This window comes from Peromyscus californicus, unplaced genomic scaffold, assembly GCF_007827085.1.
Source record: "Peromyscus californicus insignis strain IS unplaced genomic scaffold, ASM782708v3 Scaffold_7__1_contigs__length_154581171, whole genome shotgun sequence".
Lineage (NCBI taxonomy): Eukaryota > Metazoa > Chordata > Mammalia > Rodentia > Cricetidae > Peromyscus > Peromyscus californicus.
The window spans coordinates 27636699-27660828 of NW_026294595.1; the positions used below are offsets into that span (position 1 = coordinate 27636699).

The 24130-nt window shown below is 47.1% G+C and overlaps 1 protein-coding gene across 2 annotated transcripts in view; it reads left to right on the plus strand.

Annotated features, from left to right (window-relative positions):
• Positions 1-24130, plus strand: part of Kif5c (kinesin family member 5C) — a 159783-nt gene that overhangs the window by 117845 nt on the left and 17808 nt on the right. For both annotated transcript variants that reach the window (XM_052725855.1, XM_052725854.1), the window contains exons 17-24: positions 2150-2267; positions 4501-4577; positions 5546-5655; positions 8335-8436; positions 8567-8627; positions 13900-13971; positions 16351-16455; positions 22999-23215. In XM_052725855.1, the coding sequence (XP_052581815.1) occupies positions 2150-2267; positions 4501-4577; positions 5546-5655; positions 8335-8436; positions 8567-8627; positions 13900-13971; positions 16351-16455; positions 22999-23215 (862 nt within the window). The remainder of the gene's footprint in view (positions 1-2149; positions 2268-4500; positions 4578-5545; positions 5656-8334; positions 8437-8566; positions 8628-13899; positions 13972-16350; positions 16456-22998; positions 23216-24130) is intronic.

Below are 24130 nucleotides of genomic sequence, written 5' to 3' on the forward strand. Positions count from 1 at the left end.
CATCCTCAGTACTGGGGCGGTAGGCAACTGCCGCCACTCCCAGCGGAGTGACTTCTGGGCATCCAGATGTAGGTCCTTGTTCTTGTACAGAAGACACTTCTTCCCTCTGTCCCATCTCCCTAACCCAGAAGTGTCCTTTGGTCCAGTAATTTTATGTATTCTATTTTTTTAATTGGCAATGGAGATGAAATTTTTAAATTTCATATGGTGTTATAATGTCCTTATTAAAATATTAAAAGTTTATGTGGAAACTGTTGAATGCACTGTTACTTTACATTATAATACATCATAAAATATATTACCCAAATACCTGTTGATAGACAAATAATAAAGTTATGTGGAAGAATATTATGTAGAACTTATAAAAATCCATAAAACTTGGGCATTTGGAAAGTTTAATTATATAAAATTAAGTTAAAATGAAAATATTGAGTTATATCTATGCCATTTTATATCTCTGTAAAATATGCCTTAATTTGTAGGACAGACGGTTTGTGGGTGAAATTCATACTGCATTTTTGTAGATTTTCTCTGTATTTTATGATTATATTGTCATTAGCAACAAGAACCTTTTATGATTTGCAGCAAGACATTTTTATAATTTATAAAACTTGAGAGAACACGATAAGCATTAGAGGAAGGTACAGCTCAACTCTAGTTTAGGTTACCTTTGAGACCACGGCATGAAGTTGGAGGGAACTTGTACTGCAGTAGTTGTGGGCTGACATCAGCCACAGGCAGAGCATCCATGGCTGACAGACAGCCCAGCACTTTCTGTGACCAGCTGGACGGAGTGGCCCCATGTCCACATCCCTCCTGCACCCTGCACATGGCGATGACTGCTCGGCTCAGGTTAGCTGTGCCCTGTGGAAGTGAGGGAGGAAGACTTTAAAATGCAGCCTGCAGATCTCCTGGACAGGGCAGTACTCCAACTGCAGTGCTCAAAGTGTGCTCTCGCGTGGATGTAGGCTGTGAACTCAGCTCATTGGAGCGAGCACAGCCAGAGGAAGGTTGGGGAACACTCACTCTCAAGTGTTCAGAGAGACACTGACTGGTATAGGAGAGTTGGGAAAATCTAAAAGTTAGGAAAATCTTCGTATGTCGGCAGTGAGTACAGCTTCCCACGAGGCTGTTTTATACTCTGCTCTAGTATATAGAAAGCCAATGATTCAGTCATTACTTCCTAGAGGTTTAATACTAGCAGAAACCGTGGCTTCCCATTTTCTGATATGGTTTAAGGAGCCTAACAACATTCCTTGCTGAAATTCTTTCTTCTCTGTTATACCTTCTTCCTCCAAAGCTGTTCTTCTATATCTTCCAACTGAGTTGCAGAGGCGTTCATTTCGTTCATTCTGCAGGGTCTTCCTGCCTAAACATGAGCCCCCGGTTCTGGGGGGGGGGCAGTATGCATATTCCATCTGTCCAGAAGCCACCATTATTCCTGTTCAGCCACTGAGCTCCCATCCCTTTACTGACTCCTCCACTCATGTTTGTTAAGTATCTACTGTATACCCTCCTGGGCAAACAAAAAGGGTGCTATCACAGAGAGGCAAGAACTGTGAGAAAATGCTGAGATCTGGTAAGGAGCCAGCCGGGGGGACATCGTGTGCATGTGTCAAGGGCACAGAGGGCACTCTCTAGGGAGAGGAACCATAAGATGCAAGGTCTAATGACCAGAGTTGGTGCATGGTGTCTGAGGGACGGAAGAAAAACAGATGTGCTATTTGAACGTACAGGTCCTTGTTCAAAGAAAGAGGCCTTCAGCCCTGGGTGTTTCCTAACTCCTTCACACACATCCTCCTCCTGCTCTTCGTGGTACTGGAGACTGAATCCAGGCCGTTGCTCATGCTAGGCAGGTATGCTATGAAGCTTTCAGAGGAAGGTAACCAGGGTGGCTTTGGTCTCCACAAGAAGTGGAAAGTGCCAGGGATATAGCATGCAGTGTGTGTGGAGACTGAAGCTGTAGAGTACAAGGACGAGACAGAGCTGCCTTGGTCCTCAATTGTGAATCCCAGGCAGAGGACGAACTAGGAACCATTCCATGGTGAGGGCTCTAGGTTGTGGTTTCCTATTGGACAGCTCCAGACAAGCCTGGGCAAGCAGGTCCTAGCTACTCACCTTTCCTTCTGATCTGTTTTCTTGCTCATAGCATGAGGCCAAGATCAAATCTCTGACAGACTACATGCAGAACATGGAACAGAAGAGGAGGCAGCTGGAAGAATCCCAAGACTCCCTCAGCGAAGAGCTGGCCAAGCTCCGAGCCCAAGGTAAATATTGACTGTTCTGCAGGTGGCGGGCACTCGGCCTAAGTCAGTTTCTAGCTGCCTGAGTCTTGATGTGCAGTTTAGTTCAGTTACAGCGTGTCTGTGTCTGCTGGAAACCACAGCAGAACTGAAAGAAGAGACCCATGCTAGTCCCACTGTGTGTCTGCTGCCTTCCCAGCTTCCCTCTGTCCACCCAGCATCCCCCTCTTCCACCCCAGTAGGCCTCTAGTCACTCGGCAAAGCTTGTCCCTTACACATCCTTACAGTCGGATGCCGCTGGTTCTGCTCATCTCTGCTATGATGGCCGTGTGCAGCCTAGTTAGGGATTGTGGCTAAGTCGATATACTGAGGGCTCTCACCTCCAATCTTCTCTGGACGAGCCACCCTGCTATATCCATCCCACGGGTGATTCAAAAATGCTAATTCTCTTATGTCAGACCCTCCCGTGGAGTTCTGCGCTTGCATTGTGGCTAAGCTGGGAAGCTCACCTTTTGAAGGAGCTCTGCCTTTAGCTGTGTGCTGTTTGACACACAGGAAATGCTTAAAAAAATGGGAGTAAACAGAGGCAAACTTTAAGAGTGGCAATCAGAAATGCAGAAGCCAGGACAGGATTAAGTACTTTACAATGTGCAGAGTGAGACCAACCACACATAGTAAAGGCTGAAATGAAAATTAATTTTTATAGAGCAATTTGAATAGCCATAACAATTCTTCATAACATTTGACCATTGAATTTTAAGTATATATTTAAAGATTTTATTGTATGTGTGTGCACGTGCTCCGCATATGTGCACGTGTGTGCGCATGTGTGTGTGTGTGTGTGTGTGTGTGTGTGTGTGTGTGTGTGTGTGTGTGTGTGTGTGTGCACATGCACACAGGTGCCTGAGGAGGCCAGAAGAGGTTGTTGGATGCCCTGTAGGTAGTTACAGGTGTTTGTGCGCCCCCGGTGTGGATGCTGGGAATTGAACTTCATCCTCTGGAGGAACAGCAAGTGTTCGTAACTACTGAGCCATCTGTCCAGCCCCTCATCACAGAACTTTAGATCAGAAAAACATAAACAAGAATGCAGAGAAGCAGGGAAAAGGAAGCCATCCAAAATAGCTAAAAGTTCAGTAGACTTTAATAGAATATCGGTCTTCCTGTTGGAGACAAAACATGCATATGTGTAGCGATGATTTATCATACAGTGTTAGGTTAAAGTCTTTATTGTAGTTATTAAAAATAAATGGGTCCTTGTGGTCTTAGAAATTAATATTTAAAACAAAAACGCTTTGATGAGTAGTAGGATTGATGATGTTATTTCTTTTATTTTCATGTGAAGCTATTTACTGGATAAATGCATGCTGCTTCAGGTTCAAAGGCAAATTAAGAAGGAAGAGCCCCGCCATAGCTTTGAAACATTTTATTTTAGTGGTAAGGAATGAATGTTGAGAATAGAGTATGCCACCTAACCCTGGATAAAGAAAAACATTTCCCCTTCTTATATGTTTCCTGCAATGGGGCCACTGATAGAGATACAAACGAGGAAGACCTGGAATAAAGTAAGCTAGACTGGAGATATAATGAGTTAGATGTCACTGTCCAAATGACATTCACTCCCTGCACCCCCGTCCCCCAGCTCTCCAGCTCAGGCTGCACTTGCCTACCTGCTCAGGGAGCCCCACTGAGCCAGAGTGCTGGCAACAGCCCTGCACCCCTGGGGCCCCCTGGTGAATCCAGAAAGTGTTAGAATGTATTTCTCTTTCCCCTGTTTTCATCTTTAGCTTGTTTTCTTGCTCCAGATCCTTAGAAAATCCTCAGCTACTCCTGGGAGGTAAATTAACTCCTTGTGGAGTTTTACCAGTGACCTGAGTCCAGATGTCAACTTTATAATCTGCAAGGCTTGATCATGTCTTCATGTCTGGCCCCTCAAGGCCCACTCCCAGAGGCCAGGTGGGAAGCAGTTCTGGGGCTGCCTGCTTCCAATTAGCCCCTTCCTTTCGCTGGCTGCTCTCCCCTAGGGAGAGCTCTCCCTCAGTCCACCTGAGGTCCCAAGGGGTGGAAGTACCAGCACAGGCCACAGGAGAGGTCAGCCCTGGCACTTTGGGTGCTTGGTCAGGAGGCCGTCCCTGGTGATGCTCTGATGCAAGCTGGCTGCTCTTCTCACTGTGCCATCATGGTTTTGTCTCCTGAGTTTTTGCTTTGGGGTCTGAATCCCGCCAGTTAAAACTGAAGTCACTTTTGCATTTTGAAACAGAAAAAATGCATGAAGTCAGTTTCCAGGATAAAGAGAAGGAACACCTGACAAGGCTCCAGGACGCCGAGGAGATGAAGGTGAGTACGTGTGTATTTGATGTGTGCACATCTAGAAAAATCGGTCCTCGGACCCGTGCATGTCAGCGTGTCAGAGAGGAGAGGAATCATGGCGGGGCTTTCAGAGCAGCTCTCCCAGGGCCTCACGTAGCCACGAGATGATGATGGGACTGTCCAGGAAGCCAGAAATGTCTATGGATTCTGTGTTGCGTTGGTGCCTGTGTTCCCTGTTCCTGATGAAGAGGGCACAAGAGTAGCATGGCAGTGACCACACAGACCATGTGACCAGTGTTAACTTCTAAAGAAAACATTTCCTCTCAGCCCCTACAAAGAAGATCTTCAAGCCCAAGTTTCCTAAAACACAGATGATCTTCATGGTCACATTTAAATCAAGAATGGAAAAATGTAGAAAAAACAAGTGGGAAATGAGACCTTTAAAGGTGACTAATTCTGATTGATTTAGACAAACCATGAACCTCATTGAGCAGAATCTCACAGCTAATATTCTGCTGTGGCCCTGCTCTGGCCAACGGAGCACAGCCCGGCCTTGCTTGGGTGGCCTGTTCTCATTTCAGAGTGCTTTTGGTGGGCTGGACAGAGAGAGGGGGCTGCCCCTCAGTTCAGCAGGTAGGAAGTGTTCTTACAGGGGTAAGTGACTTGTCTGAGGTCACTCAGATAGTAAGAGAACTGTGTTCTGACTGGCCTGGCTGAGAAAACCACATAGCTCAGATGAGTGGTTGAAGGCAAAGGCAAATTTCTGTGCAATTATTGGGCTGGTTTGCCTTCAAGGCCCACTCGGTTCTGCGGCAGATCTGTGGGCTTTGCTGTGCAGATGAAGCAGGGCTAGGAGCTTGGGCAGGAGAGCCAAAAAAACGCCTTTAATTTTTGGATTTAACATCGGAGGGAGGTGGATGTGGGTCCAGGGCTTGTCACTGAGTGGGCAGAGTGCCAACAAGTTGATGCGACATTTCTCCTGGCCTGGCTTACAGAAAGCTCTGGAGCAGCAGATGGAGAGTCACCGGGAAGCGCACCAGAAGCAGCTGTCCAGACTTCGTGATGAAATTGAGGAGAAGCAGAAAATCATTGACGAGATTCGGGAGTGAGTTGGCCAAGGGCTCACGGGGTGACGTGGGTGGGCGTGCTCGGGCCTTGTGAGCCAGACTTAAAGGACATGACTTTTAGCCACGGGCCCTGGTCTCCTTGTGCTTGGGCTCTGAGCTCTTTTCGGGTGGTGCTGCCTCCGAGGTCTGTTCTCCCATCTGGAGGCCAGCCTCCTGGGGCTCTGGTATAGCAGGTGGCAGGCAGACCGAGCCACCCCTCCGCATCACACCAGCCTAAGGGCAGGATCAGTTCAGTGGTGACTTAGGTTGGAAGATACATGCCCAAGAGCCAGAGAGACTATGTGAAAGTATGAAAGAAAAGGAAAAGAAAAGGAAAAGGCTGTTATTCCCCCAGGAATTAATAAACATTCTAGAGAAGCCTTTTGGCCTTGCTGCCCCTTCAGCGCAACAAATAATGCACCTGTAGCCACCTGGTCGTCTGTGCGCACACCTCCGAGACCTATGCCAGTGTGTCTGCAAGGTGGATGCCAGTATACCATGCCACCACGACTGGGACAGCACCATGGCAGCTTAACTCTGCATGCTGCCTCACGGCCGCATCCTGCCTTCTCAGAGTCTCTGGGGAGCCCCCTGCTCCACAGCACCCTTTCCTGTTCTGCAGCACAAGCACCCAGCTGCAAAGCTCCCTTCTGGGGGGGGTCCTATTCTAGGGGTTCTTTATGCTGTTTGCATAGTTCTTCTTGGTCGTCTACGCACCCCTTTGCAGAACAGCCCTATAAATCTTCCCCCCAAAGGCATACTCTTACGAAGAAAACATGTCTACTGAAATAAAATTTCACCCACCGCCCCTCCCCCCACTAGGCCAAGCACCCCCCCCCCCCCCTCCACCAGCACCACCACTTTCTGCAGATGAAGAATTAGATATGGGAAGCAAGGTTGAATTATTTACTTAAGGTCACACTGCTAAATAGGAATCAGACTGGAGCTAAGCGTTTAATTCTCCAGGCTACTGATCCAAATCTGCTCCGAGTATGTGAGCTGCTTGCAAGTGCATTTGCATCTTGAGGGAGAAGGGGAGTAGAGGGGGAGTCTAGGTGGTGTGCTGGCTCTGTGCAGCCTGCCAAAGGACAGGCCTCAGCATGCCCCCTTCCCCCTCCTTCTGTACCGTGAGCTGCCCCTGGACATGATTCTGATTACTCTCCCTCAAAACATGGTGCAGAAAGAGCGGGAAGAAAGTGCATGAGTCCCTGCCCGGGGAGCTTCCTTGGCTGGGCTCTGGGTGCTTCTGGTTTCCTTCACACAGCCCTGTGGTCTCAGCCCCCATAAGGCCTGGCTTATGGGCATTGGCATGGTACAGAAGTGTACTAGACACTCCTTAGGGTTTCTGTTGTGATCCAACACTCTGACCATAAACAACCTGGGGAGGAAAGGGTTATTTCAGCTTCCAGTTTATAGTTCATCATCCAGGGAGGTCAGGGCAGGAACTTAAGGCAGAGGCCATGGAAGAATGCTGCTTACTGTCTTGCTCCTCATGACTTGCTCAGCCTGCTTTTTCTTTTTCTTTTTCTTTTTCTTTTTCTTTTTCTTCTCTTCTCTTCTCTTCTCTTCTCTTCTCTTCTCTTCTCTTCTCTTCTCTTCTCTTCTCTTCTCTTCTCTTCTCCTCTCCTCTCCTCTCCTCTTCTCTCTCTCTCTCTCTCTCTCTCTCTCTCTCTCTCTCTCTCTCTCTCTTTCTGTCTCTCTTTTCTTTTTTGGTTTTTCAAAGCAGAGTTTCTCTGTGTAGCAATAGTAGTCCTGGAACTTGCTCTGTAGACCATACTGACCTCAGAATCACAGAGATCCACCTGCCTCTACCTCTGGAGTACTAGGAATAAAGGTGTATACCACCACTGCCCGGCCCAGTCTGCTTTCTTACAGCACCCAGGACCACCAGCCCAGGGGTGGTACCAGCCCTCCTTTGTGAGCTGGTCCCTCCCACATCAATCATCAGTTAAAAAAAAACCACACTACTGCAGACTTGCCTACAGGCAGTATCTTCTGGAGGCAATTCCTCAGTTGAGAGTCCCTCTTCCCAAAAGACTTCAGCTCATGTCGTGTTGACATACATTGGACCGGCACAACCCCCCCAAGCAGATGATGATTTGTATCCACACAAAACCTGAGTGGCACTCTTCATGGTGTCTCTCCAAGAATCCCATAGACTGGGGTTGCCCCAAAGCAGCTGCTGTCCTTGGAAGACAGTGTCCAACACCTCGGGGTGGGGGTGGGGTGTTTTGAAATGGCCAGACAGTTACCTGAGTAAACAGTTGTCCTCTGGGTGGTCACAGAAGCAGAATTTGTGAAACAGGGTGTTCTCTCTCTCTCTCTCTCTCTCTCTCTCTCTCTCTCTCTCTCTCTGTCTCTCTCTCTCTCTCTCTCCAAGCATCACCATTTCCCCAATGTCATTATTTCCCCCACAGAAGCCCTTGCACACAAACAAACTATAAATACACCCTCAAAGCCTTTGTTTCATTTCATGCTTCCTAGCTGCTCCCCAGAAATTAGTTTTCACTTGGGCAGAGAAGAAACTGTGAGGTTGTTCTCTGATCCCTCCAAATCCTCCCGAATCGCTGCCTTTATTGCACAGAACTAATGGGGCTGGAACAGAACCAGGGCTTTAGGAGGATAGCTCAGAAGTTCAAGCTGATCTGGAATATATTGCTTTTTCCTCTCAATTTCAGTTTGAATCAGAAGCTGCAACTGGAACAGGAGAGGCTGAGCTCTGACTATAACAAGCTGAAAATAGAGGACCAGGAGAGAGAAGAGAGACTGGAGAAGCTCCTGTGAGTGCCCTCAGCACCCCTGACTTCGTCTGCTCTTTGCTTCGCCTTGTTTGTTTGCCCCAGGTGCAAATCGCATCTGCCCCATTCTGGTTCTCTCTTGGTGGCTCATGGTTCCTTTCTGTCTCTTCAGGTTGCTCAATGATAAAAGGGACCAAGCCAGGGAGGACCTTAAGGGGCTAGAAGAGACTGTGGTAAGTCAGTTCCCAACTCAGTTCACTGCTTTGTTTGTGATCTACTGAATTGTCGATTCTAAAATTTTACCGGCGTGCACCTTTCCTGTATAGCAGTTAGACACGAAGGGTTGTACCCGTTTCCAGAAGCGTTTCAAGAAACCCCCCGGAGACCACCAAGGAGCCGGTTTCCGAAGCAAGCACATAAGGTCCTTTTATTGTCAGGTTCAAACCTGGACCACCACCAGCCAGATGGAGGGAAATTTCAGCAGCTGTGGCAGGCCCAAGGGTAGAGAGTTTTTATAGGGAAAAACCACAAGCTGGGAATTATATGCTTTGGCAACTTGGAATTGGGTAGAAGGGATATGTGGCAAGGTGATTGAAACTATTGGCCTAGGCTTTCGGTGTGAAACCACATTTAAAACTATTGGTTTGGACTTTTTGGTGGGGAACCACAACTTGTTGAGCAGGATTATCTGGTCAGCGGGATTATTTAGATATCTTCAAGGGTCATAAACCACAGAATATCTGCAGGAGCATACTGCCCTGTATCTATTCAAGTCACCATGACACATTCCTGAGGTCCTTCCTGGAACTGAGTAGAGCAGGTGGTGTGAGATGGTGGCCCTGCCCTAAGATGGTGCCTGTATTGCCTTCCCAAAAGCATTCTGGGGCAAACTGGCATTTGTAAAATGACTTTTAACAGAATTCATCTGCTGATTGATTAGTCAGTCATGAGTGCTGTAATCCTGAAGTATTTGAATGAGAACACAACTCCACTCAGCTTCCAACAGATATTTAGCAAGCACCCACAGAGGCTGGCACTTGTCTAGGTACTCGGATTTATCAGTGCACAGTGTAGGGAAGTCTTGTCTCTAGAAGCTGACCTTGATGAAGTGAGCTGAGAGGAGGGACATGCTGAGGAAGACCATTCTGGAAGCAATAACTTGTGGCATGTGGAGGTAACAAGTATGTTACGGCTAGGTGTGCGGCTAGGTGAAGGAGGGTAAAAGACAGGCCTATGAGGACAGTGCTGGAGCAGGTGCCTTGAAGGAGGGCCAGGAAGAAGAGCAGTAGACACCACTTGGTTCAGTAAGGGCTCGATGTTTGAAATCGCTATTGGGTTTCTCTGTGCTGTGCCTACAGCATTGTTTTCAGTGGCTGTACAGGATAGCAGATACACACACACACACACACACACACACACACACACACATACACATACACACACGTATATATGCATATATATATATATATATATATATATATGATCACACTTCACAGCTGTGGCTTATCACATGCCATTCTAACATCAGCAGAATTCGGTGAAAATGTGTTTAGGCTTGCACACATTTAAATTCAGCGGCACCTTCTGAGGCCACTCATGTGTCACGTGAGTTTATGTGGGACAGAGCTCATCCCCACCAGCCCAGAGGCTCAGACTGGAGGCAGATGGCTACTCCCATCTGGAGCTGAGGCTGCATGCTGGCTCCTGGGCCAGGACAAACTGCTCCTCAGAGGAATGAGGACACAAGCCTTGGGGACAGAGGTCAAATGCCTGTGCTGACAGGAAGTTGAACCTTTCAAGGGCGAAGCCTATAAGGAAAGCAGACATGAGGCCATGAAATTGTTTGATCTGCATTGTTTATAGAGCAGTGCAGTCCGTAACTGAATGTACTTACAGAATTGCAGGAAAATGCTGAACATTGACATTTTACTAGATTCCTGCCAGCTTGGTGTTCTCTGCGTGTGTCCCTGTGGACCCCCTATACCCATGTGCCTCGCTTCCCTTCTGTGTCTCTGTGGCCCTCACACACAGCTTGCACATGCATTTGCACATACAGCTTGTCGGCACACCACACACTCACTTTCATGATGTCTTCTGGGCTTGGCCACATGCCCTGATTGTCCTTATGATGTCCATATATATTCCTGTACACTCACACACATCTGCATCTCACAAACGGTTTTTCTCATTCAAACACATTTTTGCTCATTTACACAAGTTGTTAGGTACTTTAAACTCACACTTGCTTGCCTTTTCTCATCCTTTCCCTCACACTTACAGGCCAATATGCACAAATGCTCAGTAAACTCAGAGATATTCATGTCGTCACAGTCACAGCTCACACTGCTGACTCATGCAAGTCACTCTCATGGGCTCTCTCTCTCTCTCTCTCTCTCTCTCTCTCTCTCCCTCTCCCCCTCCCTCCTTCCCTCTCCCTCTCCCTCTCCCTCTCCCTCTCCCTCCCTCTCCCTCCCTCCCTCCCGCTCCCTCCCTTCCTCCTTCTCTCCCTCTCCCCCCAACTCACATCCTGACTTATTCACATTCTTACACTCACATGCTTTCTTGTTCCCATCCCTGTGAGCATACTAAAGGATTAGTAGCCAGTTCCTTTGCCTTCTTAGATGCTTGGAGATGTATTAAATGGCATGTTTTCTCAGTAGCCTCCATCACCTACTCAATTCCTCTCTCTTCTTCCCTCCCACAAGCTCATTTCCCTAGTAATCTGGCTGCGCCTACACAAGCTCACTCTCGAAGGCTACCTGCCCCCCACTTACACAAGTCCTTCCATCCCACACACAAGGACAGACCCCCTAACGTGGTGGTTCCTTTTCCTCTTCCTCTTTCCCTCACCACCCCCCGCACCCTCTTCTTTATATCCAAGACTAGATTCCTGCAGCGTGAGAGGCTTTATACTCAAGTGTTTGTCCTCCGCTTTGGATTCTTCCCAAGCTGAGCTGTAGATATCCTTCAGAGACAGGCTCTTGCTGTCCTTGGCTGTCACTCTGTTCTCAAAGCCTCCTGTGCTAGCCTGCCCTTCCTCCTGAATGTTGTGGGGAGGGGTAGGACACTACTAGCAGATTGCACTCTGAGAATCTCACTGCAGGCCGGTCGTCCGTGCTGTTCTGTGTGTGGCTCGAGGCAGGACACTGACTACTCCCTGTAGATCCCACCTCATGCGACACTGAGCACCTCTCTAGTGCTACCTCATCGTCTGAGTCATTAGCCTTGAGCTCTCGCACGGAGGGCAGTAGCCTATAATGGGAAGAGAACCCGGGGAAGCTGGAGGGTAGAGAAATAATTCCGAATGCGATGGAGGAAAGATCATTGCTGCAGGAAGCCATGTTACAGCTGCCTAAACCTCATGGTACAGCAGTATAAACCACCTTACTTGCCTTTGACTGCCCCTGCCCAACTGCTAATAATGAAGGAAGGGGCCAGCTCAGGACTCTCACGTGGTATTTATGTCCCAAGGAAAGGCCTGGCTTTTGGGTGGGGTGTCAAACTTCCTGCCTCCCTTTTGTGTGGCGGTGTTTTCTGTCAGAAAATATGCACTGTGATGGCACTGTGGGAAGAAGTGAGAGCTGAGGTGGAGGGATAGCATGCAGGGCATTTGTCAGCATGAAGGGATGTGGGACTGAGCTCCCCCTGCAGGGGCGGAGGGCAGCCTGGATAATGGTGAGCGATGGACTGTACCCCTGGTCCTGTGCTGTGAGGCGGCTCTCTCGCGAATGGCTGGCTGTGCACATTATTCACCATACCAGACCTGTTAGGCTTCCTGCAGAAAGCAATCTACCTCATCCAAGGATGCAATTGACTTCAGGTGCTTCTTATTTCAACACAGAATGGGACCCAATAATAAGGCCTTAAATTAACAGAGAATGGAATTTCCAGAAACTTGGTGTTTCCTTAACTCTGATTCCTGTTTCTACCTTTTTAATTTGAGCATTCAGCCCTTGGCATCCTGTCAATTTATATAGATGAACACATTTAAAAGAGTCTCTCTCTACTTCTTACTTATAAGGATGTAATTTATGTGAAACTAACATCTCTTGCAGAAAACATGAAGAACCGGGTTGGGAAGATGACTCAGTAGTTAAGACCACTTACTGCTTTTGTAGACGATCTGAATTCAGTTCCCAGCAGCCATGTAGGGCAGCTCATAACCACCTATAATTTCAGCTCCAGAGGATCCAATGCCCTCTCCTCAAATCTTCCAGCACTTCATTCATGTACCTGTGTACACACTGGTGCATATGCACACGTGCACACGTGCACACGCACGCACGCACGCACACATAAACCTTGAAAAGGATAGGTGAGGCAGTGGTGTACATTAACCTGAGCATGTGAGAGACAGAAGCAGAAAAACCTCTATGAGTTTGAGGCCATCCTGGTCTATTTAATGAATTCAAGGCCAATCAGAGCTACAGAAATTAAGACCCCAACACACACACACACACACACACACACACACACACACACACACACACACACACACGGTATGTAGACTAAGACTTGAATAGAAGGAAATGTTGTTTTGATTTTCTGGTTTTGTTACCAAAGATTACTAGGTTTGTTTCAGGCCCTTATCTCATCACTTATAATCTTAGGTATTCATTCATAGAAAATAATCCAAAATGAAGGAAGAAATTGCTAGCTCTTGGGCTATGAACTCATAGTAGCTGTCTTACTAACCTCTTACTGTGGGCCAAAAACCTTCCTAAGGGCTTTCCAGATCATCTCATTTAGTCTTGACACCACTGGGTCAAATTCTCTATCTCCACCTTAAACATGAGAAAACATATAGGAAGTCCAGGTGATTTGCCCAGGGCCACCAGATGGAGAGTCTGAGAACTGCTCTGCATCTGTGAGCTGCTGATGTGAGCAAACATACTTGTGGCCTGGGCCAGTAGTGGGCGCAGAATCATGGGGAATGCCAGTAGTGGGCACAGAATCATGGGGAATGCCAGTAGTGGGCACAAAATCATGGGAAATGCCAGTAGTGGGCGTAGAATCATGGGAAACGCCAGTAGTGGGCACAGAATCATGGGAAATGCCAGTAGTGGGCGCAGAATCATGGGGAATGCCAGCCAGTTTGGGTGAGAGGAGTCATGGTTACTTTTTAATTTAGCTTGTTGGTATGATGTGTAATATTTATGTGGGAAGTAAACAAAAACGAAAGCAGACCCCCTCTCCATGGCAGGTAACTTCCTAGGAATTTTTGTTTGGCCCTTTTGAGAGTAGAGGAAAAGAGCTGGCCGGCTATGTTCTGGCTTGCAGCCGGTAGTCGGAGTCCCCAGGATGCTGCACCATGCATGTGCCCCTGACAGCAGTGTAGGCTGCAAAGCAGGCAAGGCACAGGCTGTACCATGGCACCAGCAGTATCCGTGGCAGCTCCAGCCGGGCGGTGGCAATGTCAGGGGAGCCAATGACTTCTAGAGCAAGTGCAACACCGGTTCAGTCCATCACCTCACTGATGCTGCATGTCAAAAAAATCTCTTCCAGTCTAGAGAACTCCAGACCCTTCATAACCTGCGCAAACTCTTTGTCCAGGATTTGACCACCCGGGTGAAAAAGGTAAGCCCTGCCATTTTTGAACATGTCGAAGGAAAACATCGGCGATGAGGTATCATCTCCAGTTGAAATATCACTTGCTCAAATTAAGGCTGGTTATGCTTATAAATTAATTACCTCATGCCAGAGAACATTATTAAAAGAATGTGCTTGGGGCTGAAATTACTTGGGACTATTTTACTATCTGATTTTCCTTTTTAGTAAAAGGAACTTATAATGCTGTCCCTGCCTGGCCTTTATTTAAAATGACACATATTTGTCTGGCCCATGCTGTGTGAAAGTCACTGTTTTGGGCCACAAAAGTCCAAACATTCTTATCAGAAGATGACAGCATGGTCCCCTAGTCTACAGAAGTGAGATGGCCAGAGCCTCACGTTTGTCTAGGCAGTTGGTGAGGTGCTTTAGTATCGTGCTTGTTCATCCCAGCCTCTGTGGAGTAGGTTCTACATCCCTGTGTTGCAGGTGTGGATCTAGGCTTGGGTGTGTTTGCAGGGCTGAAAAGAGCCAGATGTAAGTCTGCAAGCTCTCAGAATCCCGGTGATCTTAGGGAGTCTCCATATTGGTGACTCAACAGGTCAGCTCCGAAATTTAATTGAGAAGACGTGAGGCCAGAGTGTAGTGGACAAGGAGCCGGGAGTCATGGAAGAGGCATGAAAAGATTGAAGGATGGTGTCAAGAGAAGCATGTGCAAATGTTTAGTAAAGGCATATGCGTGTTTGAGTGTGCGTACATGTATATGTACTCATACACATGGGTGTGTGTGAAGGAGCAAAGGAGAGAAAGTCAAACACGGTGAAAAGGGAGCAGTTGATAGGAGCAGGTCTGAGAGGGAGAACTAACCGCACAAATGGATACTGCTACTTGGTAAAGAAAGAGAAGGCACTGACTTTTCCAGAGGTCAGAGAGAGTCAGGCTGGAAGCATTTGCAGGAAACCAGGACAGTGGAAAGAGGCCACATCTGATGGCTGGTGTCCTCCGTGGAGGAGGGAAGAGAATGTGGAGCTGGGGGAGAAGAGAGAAGATTCAGCCAGCTGTGGATGGCATCTGCTAGGGCTGAGTTAAGTGGGTTGCTGGGCAGTGGTGTGTGTGCCCAACAGAAAACAGGGTGCAGTTGGCAGGCACCTGTGGCAGCATGGCTCTACAGGGTGGAATCTTGGTAATGCAAATATTGAAGGCAGAGAATCATGGGAGATTTTCAGAGCCTGAATGGCAATGGTCAGGCCAGTGTGTGATGACCAGTCTACAAAGTGCATGTTACCTTGGGGCCTGCACCAGACAGGAGGATGAGGTCAATGTAGATGTGATGGACAGACTTGACAGGAAGGAAACCTGATGAGAACTTATGACAAAGAAGACTTCTGTCCCTGAGGGGAAGTGGAGTGCTGGCCAGAGAAAGGGTCAAGAGAAGGACACCAGAATCCCCTGGTTTCATTTTATAAAACTTCCTAAGGATGACCTACTTTCAGATTTTCGGCCTCTGGGCCTCTGGCAGCTACATTGGCATCACCTGGGAATTTGTTTAAATACATGACACACCCCCAGATCTGAGGAATCCGAGATGGGGGTGGGCTCAGCAATCGGAGTTTTAGGAAATGTCCTGGAGATCCTGGTGTATATTCATGTTTGAGAGCTTATGTTGTGGGCTGAATTGATGGTGGAACCCATTGACCTTCTGGAGAAGGATGGTTCCTTCCATTGCATCACCAGACAGACATGTTTGACTAGTTTTGAACTTAGGTTGTGTTGGCACATGTGTTTTGACTTACCTGTGCTACCTTGCTTGTCAAGAGTACAGTGTTGTTGCCAGTTTCACGATCTGATAAATCCGAAGGATTTCCCCAGCACCTGTGCTGTGACGGGGCTGAGGCTGACTCACGGAGGAGCTGCAGAGCTTTGGGGGTCTAAGAGACAAGCAGAAGCCATTAGGATTTCCCAATGGCAACGATGACTCTGGATGACAGGCTGGGTGATCTCTCGTCTGGTCCTGATGGCTAAGCTAAACTTGAGTCTTACCTTCACGCTGGTTCTTCTCAATAAGTTGTGATTGCGTTCTTTTCGAAAAGAGAAATCACTTTACCTGCAGGCGAGAGGTACATTTCATTAATGAGAAATGTGTGCAGTGTGCAAAAGCAGATCTGAAGGTGTTCTTATTCCAGCATTTTCAAGAGTTACTCCTCCTCATAACACTTTAGTGCAAGCCAAGGAAATTTATCGGAAAGTCCGTGGAGTGGAACCTTTTACAACTTCTCTTTGTTTTCACTTTCAGACTGTCTTTTGGTGGGTTGGGGAATTTTTCCTTTTCAAGAGCTTTAATGTATATTGAGCAGTGGGCAGGTGGGTGGGGAAGCGGGTCATGCCACTAACTGTCACGTGTGGATGCAGAGTGTGGAGCTGGACAGCGACGATGGAGGGGGGAGTGCCGCCCAGAAGCAGAAGATCTCTTTCCTGGAGAATAACTTGGAGCAGCTTACCAAGGTGCACAAGCAGGTGGGTGAGTTCACTGTACCCCGCCCCCGCCCCCCCCAACCTCTGCTCTCCCTGGGCACAGCCTCGGCTGGTTAGCTGCAGCACAGAATAATTCTGATACTGGATGTCTGTGCATGGTCAGAGAACATGTGTGCTGTGAGGAACTGGAGTCCTTGAAAGTCCCTGACTCTTGGCTAGGAATGGTGGCATGCACCTGTATGCCTGGCTACCAAGGAGGTGGGAGGATCACTTGATTTTTTAAGATTTATTTATTTGTTATGTATACAGTGTTCTGCCTGCTTTTATGCCAGCATGCCAGAAGAGGGCGCCAGATCTCATGATAGATGGCTGTGAGCTGCCATGTGAGTGCTGGGAATTGAACTCTGGACCTCTGGAAGAGCAGCCAGTGCTCTTAACCTTTGAGCCATCTCTCCAGCCCTCCACTTAAGGTTTTAATACCAGCCTGGGCACCATAGTAAGATTCTGTCTCAAGGTGACAACAAGATGGTAGGTCTAGGAGGAGTTAGGGTGAGGAGAGAGGGGTGGATGTGATGCAAACACACTGTAAAAATTCTAAAAGAATTAATAAAGCACACAAAAAAATGTGCAGGCTTTTATCCTTCGGTAACTTCCTTTATATATGAAAAACTGCCTTGGGCTAACAAGATGGCTCATTTCATGTTATGAGCTTCCGTGCTTGATGATCAGAGTCCAGTCTTCAGAACCCATACCAGAGACGGAGAAAAATAACTTCTGCAAGGTGTTCTCTGACCTCTGCATGTGTGCCATAGAACACAACTGCCTGCACACATACAAGACGAGAACACACACACACACACACACACACACACACACACACACGAATGAGTCTTTCTTTAATGGGGTCTGTTATATGGAATCTATTTATAGAGAGTGAAAGGGGAACTCTCTAGGGCTTGGAGTGAGGAAAGTGTTGAGCCTTGGGCTTCCATCCTGCTTTTGTTCCACCCTTGGATACTGACTGGCCTTGTGCTCTCCCATGATGCCTCTGAGGCACCTCTGTAGAACAGAAGTCTCCATAGAGTGCATGTGCTGATCAAGCTGGTTCAGGTCTCTTATTTTATTGCCAAGGAGATATTACTTTCTCCCACAGATGGCATGGTGGTTTGAATGAGGATGGCCCCCATAAGCTCATGTATTTGAATGCCTAGTCACCTGTGAGGGGCACTATTTGAAAGGATTAGAAGGATTGGAGGTATGGCCTTGTTGGAGAAAGTGTGTCACCAGAGGTGGGCTTTGAGGTTTCAAAAGCCCATGCCAGGCCTAGGGTTTCTTTCTGCTGCCTGTAGATCAGGATGTAGAACTCTCAGATACTTCTCCAGCACCATGTCTGTCTGCATGTTGCCATGCTCCCATTGATAATTATAATGGACTAGCATCTGCACCTGTAAGCAAGCCCCAGTTAAATGCTTTCTTTTGTAAGAGTTGCAGTGGTCATGGTGTCTCTTCATGCAATAGAACAGTGACTAAGATAGGTGGGAACCCAGAGACTGGAGTCAGCAATCTCTGAGCTCTGTTGTTCTCATCCCTCGCTGGCCATCTTGGGTGTCCCTTGGGACCATTGCTCTGACATCTGCTCAGAGTGACAGAGGGGGATAAGCATGTCCAGTATACCAGTGACTTAGGCAGACCATTGGCCTCCCTTCCTTTCTGTAAATGTCAGCGTGTCTGTGACTCTACCCTTCTTTAGGGTTTGCCACAGGGTACAATTGGTCTAACTCTCTGGGCCAGATGACCGAGGGCATGCCACTTCTCTTTGACTTGTTAGGTTTGTTTCCATAGGGCTGGTGGTGACATTTTCCCCAGAGAGATGATGGCAGATCCACGTAGTGAAATCATTCAAGCAAATTGATAATGAGAAATGTAGAAGCAAAGACTGCCAGGCATCTTGAAATCTGCCTCTGCGACTCATTATTTTATTCATGAATTCGAGGAATATTTATTAAAAGCCAAGTCTGCCAGGCATGGAGCTGCTGCTGGCATAAGCAAAATAGGTCAGAACAGCGGCAGCTTGCTCGGATACCTTCTTCTGATTTTTTGATCCTTTCTCTGATCCATCTGGATTCCAGCAATTGTAACTGGAGATTAAAGTGCAGGTCCCGTGCAAGGAGGTCTGCAGGGCCGCAGTCACTCCTTCACGATGGCTGTTCTCGTCTTGGGGTGGTAGGTCCTGCCAACTTGCCTGCTACTTGGGGATAATGTCAGTCCCTTGCCATAAAGGTATTTATGGATTGACCCTGCTGTTTCTGGAACCTAAGATAATTCAAGAGAGAAGAGTAAGGGCAATGGCTTCTCTCTGTGTCTTCAGCCTGGAAGGGGGATGAGACAGGTTAGGTTCGGGGGCCCGGGTAGGGTGGGGGAATCCAGCAGGATTCTGATCCAAAGGAAAGAAATAAAATCATGCCAGACTCTCGTCCTGCCTTTTTAGTACCTCGTGGACCTCTAGCACTTTCTTTTCTCCTTCTTGTGACTAAATACCTGACGAGAAGCAACTTTAGGGAAAACAGATTTGTTCTGTATCGCAGTTTGAAAATACAGTCCATCATGGCAAGAGATGCATAGAGGCAGGGTTAGTTAACAGTTGAGGGGTATTACTAGAGCTTTTAGGGTACAAATCTGGACATTTGCAGTCCTAACAAGCTAAACTCAGCCAGTGTCATCAATAATACCAATTAAAATGATGAGTCATGGTGAAAGGCAGACATATTTAACCAGTGTGGTCACACCGGGAAGAGGAACAAGCAAGGAGGTCCAGTGACCTCCACCCCGCCACCTCAAATTCATCTGTGGAGTACTTATATGAGGTTTAGGTTTAAATAAAGGGCATGAGAGATGTATAACTAAGCTGCTCTAGTCAAGGTACGTTCCCGCCCAACATCCACACATTATGTCTCTGCCTCAGCTTCTGGTATGTCTTGCAAATGGTTAAAACTGTATGAAATCTCGTCCTGAGAAACAAGATCCTCTTCTAGCTGGCACCAGGACTTCAGCCGTTCTTTCCCTAGCATGAAATTTCTGGGAAAATTCCAATTCCTTGGGGACCATTGTTTTAATAATCTGGTAACCAAAGAAAGGGACACAAGTGTCTTTCTTTAGAAGGTCTTTCTCCTGCCAGGATGGGTACAGTGGAGGGAATTTTCTCACAATTAGGCAGATCAAGAGACAGAGTGTCAAATGCTGGAGTTCATCAGGATCTCTCTCTCTCTCTCTCTCTCTCTCTCTCTCTCTCTCTCTCTCTCTTTCTCTTTCTCTCTCTCTCTCTCTTTTTAAATTTTTTTCCTCAGTCCAGCATCCTATAGGAAATGATACCCACCATTCAGGGTGGATTTTCTCTCCTTAGTTAAACCTTTCTGAAAATTCTCAAAGCTATGCCTAGAGCTATGATCACAAAGACAGTCAAGTTGACAAGCACCATCTGTTTACTCCCTGTCAACTGAACACCCCAAAAGGTCAATTTTATTTTACTTTTTAATTTATTTTTATATTTTATGTGTATGGGTGTTTTGCTTGCATGTAGGGTCTGTGCAACCATATACATGCCTGGTGCCCAAGGAGGCCAGAAGAGGCTGCCAGATCCCCTGAAACTGGAGGTACAGTTAGTAGTGAGCCACTATGTGGGTGCTGGGAATTGAACTGGTCTGCAAAAACAAGTGCTCTTAACCACTGAGCAATCTCTCCAGCTCCTTGATTACATTTAAACCAAAACATTACACCTTGGCCCTTGAAGATTCATAGCCATCAGCTTTAATCCCATCATTACCTTTAATCTCAGAACTCAGGAGACAGAGGCAGGTGGATCTCTGTGAGTTTGAGGCCAGCTTGATCTACAAAGAGTTCCAGGACAGCCAGGGCTGTTACACAGAGCAACGCTGTCTCAAAAAAATAAAACAAATAAAAAAAATTCATAGCTATTTTTTAAATCTATTTTTATTTTATGTGCATTGGTGTTTTGCCTGCATGTATTTTTGTGTGAGGGTGTCATATTTTGGAGTTATAGACAGTTGTGAGCTGCCATGTGAGTGCTGGGACTTGAACCCAGGTCCTCTGAAACAGTAGTCAATGATCTTAACCACTGAGCCATCTCTCTAGCCCTGATTCATAGCCATCTTATGATGCAAAACGCATTTAGCCCATCTCTAGGAGTCCCTAAGTCTTATCAACACCAACATTTTTTTGAAAGCCCAAGTACAGAGTCTGTCCTGAGACTAAAGGTAACATTTTAACTGTGAGCACCTGCAGGGGGAAAACCAAAACAAAACATTTCCAAAAGGAAGAAGCACGGGAAAAGCATAAAAAGATGGGACCAAACCAAGTTACAAATGCAGCAGGGTAAACACCAAACCCTGCAGCTCCACATCAAGCATCTTGGTTTGTGATAGCGTCATCTGTGCTCCGTAGCCCCACGCCTCAGGCTCTGTTGCCATGGCTGCCGGTGGCCTCTCTCTCTCTGGCTGGCTCTCCTCAGTACCTTCACATCTATAGATTTCCAGTATTCTGGTGTCTCCATCCCAGCTTCAGTTTCAGAGCTTCATGCACAGCCCACTCCTCAGCTCCATGCAGGCAATCTTTCTTCAGTATACGTTGCCTGGCTGTGGTGGCTTTTTGGAACACTGATGCAAGCTTCTGGGACATCTCCCCTCACTTTTGGATGTTAGCTGCTTTCAGAATCAGTATCGTGTGCATGGTGCGAAGTTCTGCGATTCACTCAAAATGTCGCCTTGACCTGTGGGACCACAGCTGCAGAGATCTTTGTGTGTCTTCCGGGCTGAGCCTGAAAACACACGTCCCTGGGTGACCTTACGTGAGCAGTCTGCCCTAGAGGCTGTCTTAGTTCAGGTACTGTCTTTTCAAAGGAAAGATTCTCAACCATGTTTGTATTGTTAGACTCCGGAGCTCAGGGGTGGGGCGAGGATCTTGTCGTACAGGCAACTTTGCTACTGTCCCAATGTTTGAAGTTTCTCCTTAATGGCTTTGATCTCTTTAACAATTATAGTCGTCCTGCCCACACCAACCTTAAACACACTGAGACTCCTTTCCTTGTCAAATTTCATATTCTTTATATATCTTTCTGTTCCTTTTCACCACAGATCTAAGAACAGTGAGCAATAACCATGCCACAGCCTTATTATTAGACGATTTTGATATTTCCACCTCAAATTAATTAGTCCATTGCTTTTGAATTTAGCTCTGCTCAGATTTTCAGGGCAGAGGTAGAATATGGTTAGATTTTTTTTTCCTTTTGCTAGAATATGACATGACTGGTCTTTAGGTTGGTGTACAACAGCGCCTGCATCACTCCTGTCACTTCATGAGCCCAGCCGTCATTGTCCAAACTCCCACCAGAACAGTGTACTAAGCTCTGCCCACGGCACCTGCAGTTCCACCATAGGGCTCTTCCACATTCCCCCCTGAAAACTGCCCCAAGGCCTGAGAACATCAGGCTTCCTCCAGTGGTGCCTTCCCACTCTGCCTCCACTTCTCTGGATTTGTTGTTGTTTTCATTTCTGTGGCCAAATACCTGCAAAGACACAGGTCAAGGGAAGATGGCTTTATTCCGTGGCTTGAGGGTGCAGTCTCTTAGGACAGGAGCATCGTGGTGGGAGAACTGGCTTGTGGCTGTGCTGGCAGGGTTTGCTCACATTTGGGTATATCAGGAAGCAGAAAAGATGAATACTAGCCCTCATCAGGCTTTCTCCTTTTGCCTTTTTCTTTACCCCAGGACTCCAGCCTAAGGGATGGCTCTATCCACACTTATGATAGGTCTTCCCTCTCTGAAAATGTCCTCAGAGAACATATCTCACCTTGTACGTGATTCTAAATTGCATCATTTTGACAATAGTGATTAACTGCCACAAAGCTCTAGTGAAGAGTCAGTACATTTTAGTGGGTATTGTTTCTAAGTGACTGTCTCACTGTGACCCTTTCGTTTTGTATATGCAACTCCCAAAACTTGGAGTGGCTCAGCTATTTACACCAAGTCAGATGGCAGGAAATGATAGCGCTATCATTGGAGCCTACCATCCACCTAGGGTCGGCCCGCTACTACTTAATTATGGGTCCTAACTGGAAAGGAACAAATGCTACCCCATCCCTGTCTCCTGTGAGCCTCTGAATATGTTGCAGAACTGGGTTTCAACCCAGTGCCAATACAGACAGTGGTCTGCAAGAAGGTCTGCAGAGAACTCTGGAATGTGCCCATTTGCTGACTTTGAATTATTTCTCAGCTCATGCATACATCTTAGAGTAATAAATTCCTCATGGTCCCTTCCCTCCCCAGTACACACTCAAAGAAAAAATAAGTTCTGTCCCAGAATAAACATGTCCTGTGGCTGGATATGGCTTCTACTCTTTTCCATCCCCTGCATTACTGCTCCTAGTGAATCAGGGTTACATGGGCCATCAAAGACAACCTAGTAAGGTAATTGTTGAGCTGCTGAGCAAGGTTGTCTCTCTTCTTGCATGTCTTCCTCTTGCCAGGGAGTAGCACAGCCTTGCTCAAAACTGGCTTCTTTCTCTTTGCTGCAGCTGGTCCGGGACAATGCAGATTTGCGCTGTGAACTCCCCAAGCTGGAGAAGAGGCTGCGTGCTACTGCCGAGCGCGTCAAGGCCTTAGAGAGCGCGCTGAAAGAGGCCAAGGAGAATGCCATGAGGGACCGCAAGCGCTACCAGCAGGAGGTGGATCGCATTAAGGAGGCTGTGCGAGCCAAGAACATGGCCAGGAGGGCACATTCGGCCCAGATCGGTATGTGTGTTCCCAAGGTTGGGAGCTACAGCGACCCTTCTTTAGAATGTCCCTCATCTGAAAGGATATGGTAGAGCCTGTGGGACTTGGAATTCCTGGCACCCTGGGTGTTCGTTCTGGGAAAGCATGACATTCAGGTACCACTGTCCCCCTGAATAGCCCTGTGTGTAGTGTATTCTTCAGAACTGACTGCGCGCTAAGCCTCACCAGCCAGCTGTGCTGTAGCTTTTGGCTGTAAACCGAGGCACACTCTTGGAACTAGTGTAATATACGAATATTTCTCAGCAGGATCATGAGGGAGACCATCTGTCTGCCTCAGGGAAAGCTTCTTGCAAGCACTGGTTTGGAAATAACTGGAAAGAGCCAGGCTGGCAGCACTGAGCTGGGGTGTTGTTGCAAGCTCAACTGAACAGTGACCTGAAGTTTGAGCCCCCAGGGCTGTGGAGTTGGGCGTTTTGCTTGAATAGGAATAGTGCTTATGGCTGCTGCTCCGTTGTAGATGCCAGGCCAAAGCCAAGAGAATGAAGGGACTTAGAGGTGTTCTCTAGTGTTGTTTTTAATCGAAACATTCTCTAACACCATGTAACATTATTCCCCACCAGATATTGTTTTATAGCTATATTGTGAGCAAGCACCTTTGTGTTTCCATTCTTAAAATCCTATAGATTAGTGATATATTGAATTTATTGGATTTCTTGCCCTTTGGGAGTGTACTGAAAATTGTGGCCCCTTTTCCTAGAAAACTCATCACAGGTGGAATTCTTGTGAAATCTCTAGGGAGCTATGGATCTACTGCAGATAAAACCCAAAGTCCCGTGCTTCCAATTTCTATTTATTTATTTTATTTTGCACACTTAAAAATAAGATGATGGATAAATCCATGCTTTCTCCCTGTGTCCCCTGAATTATGTGAGT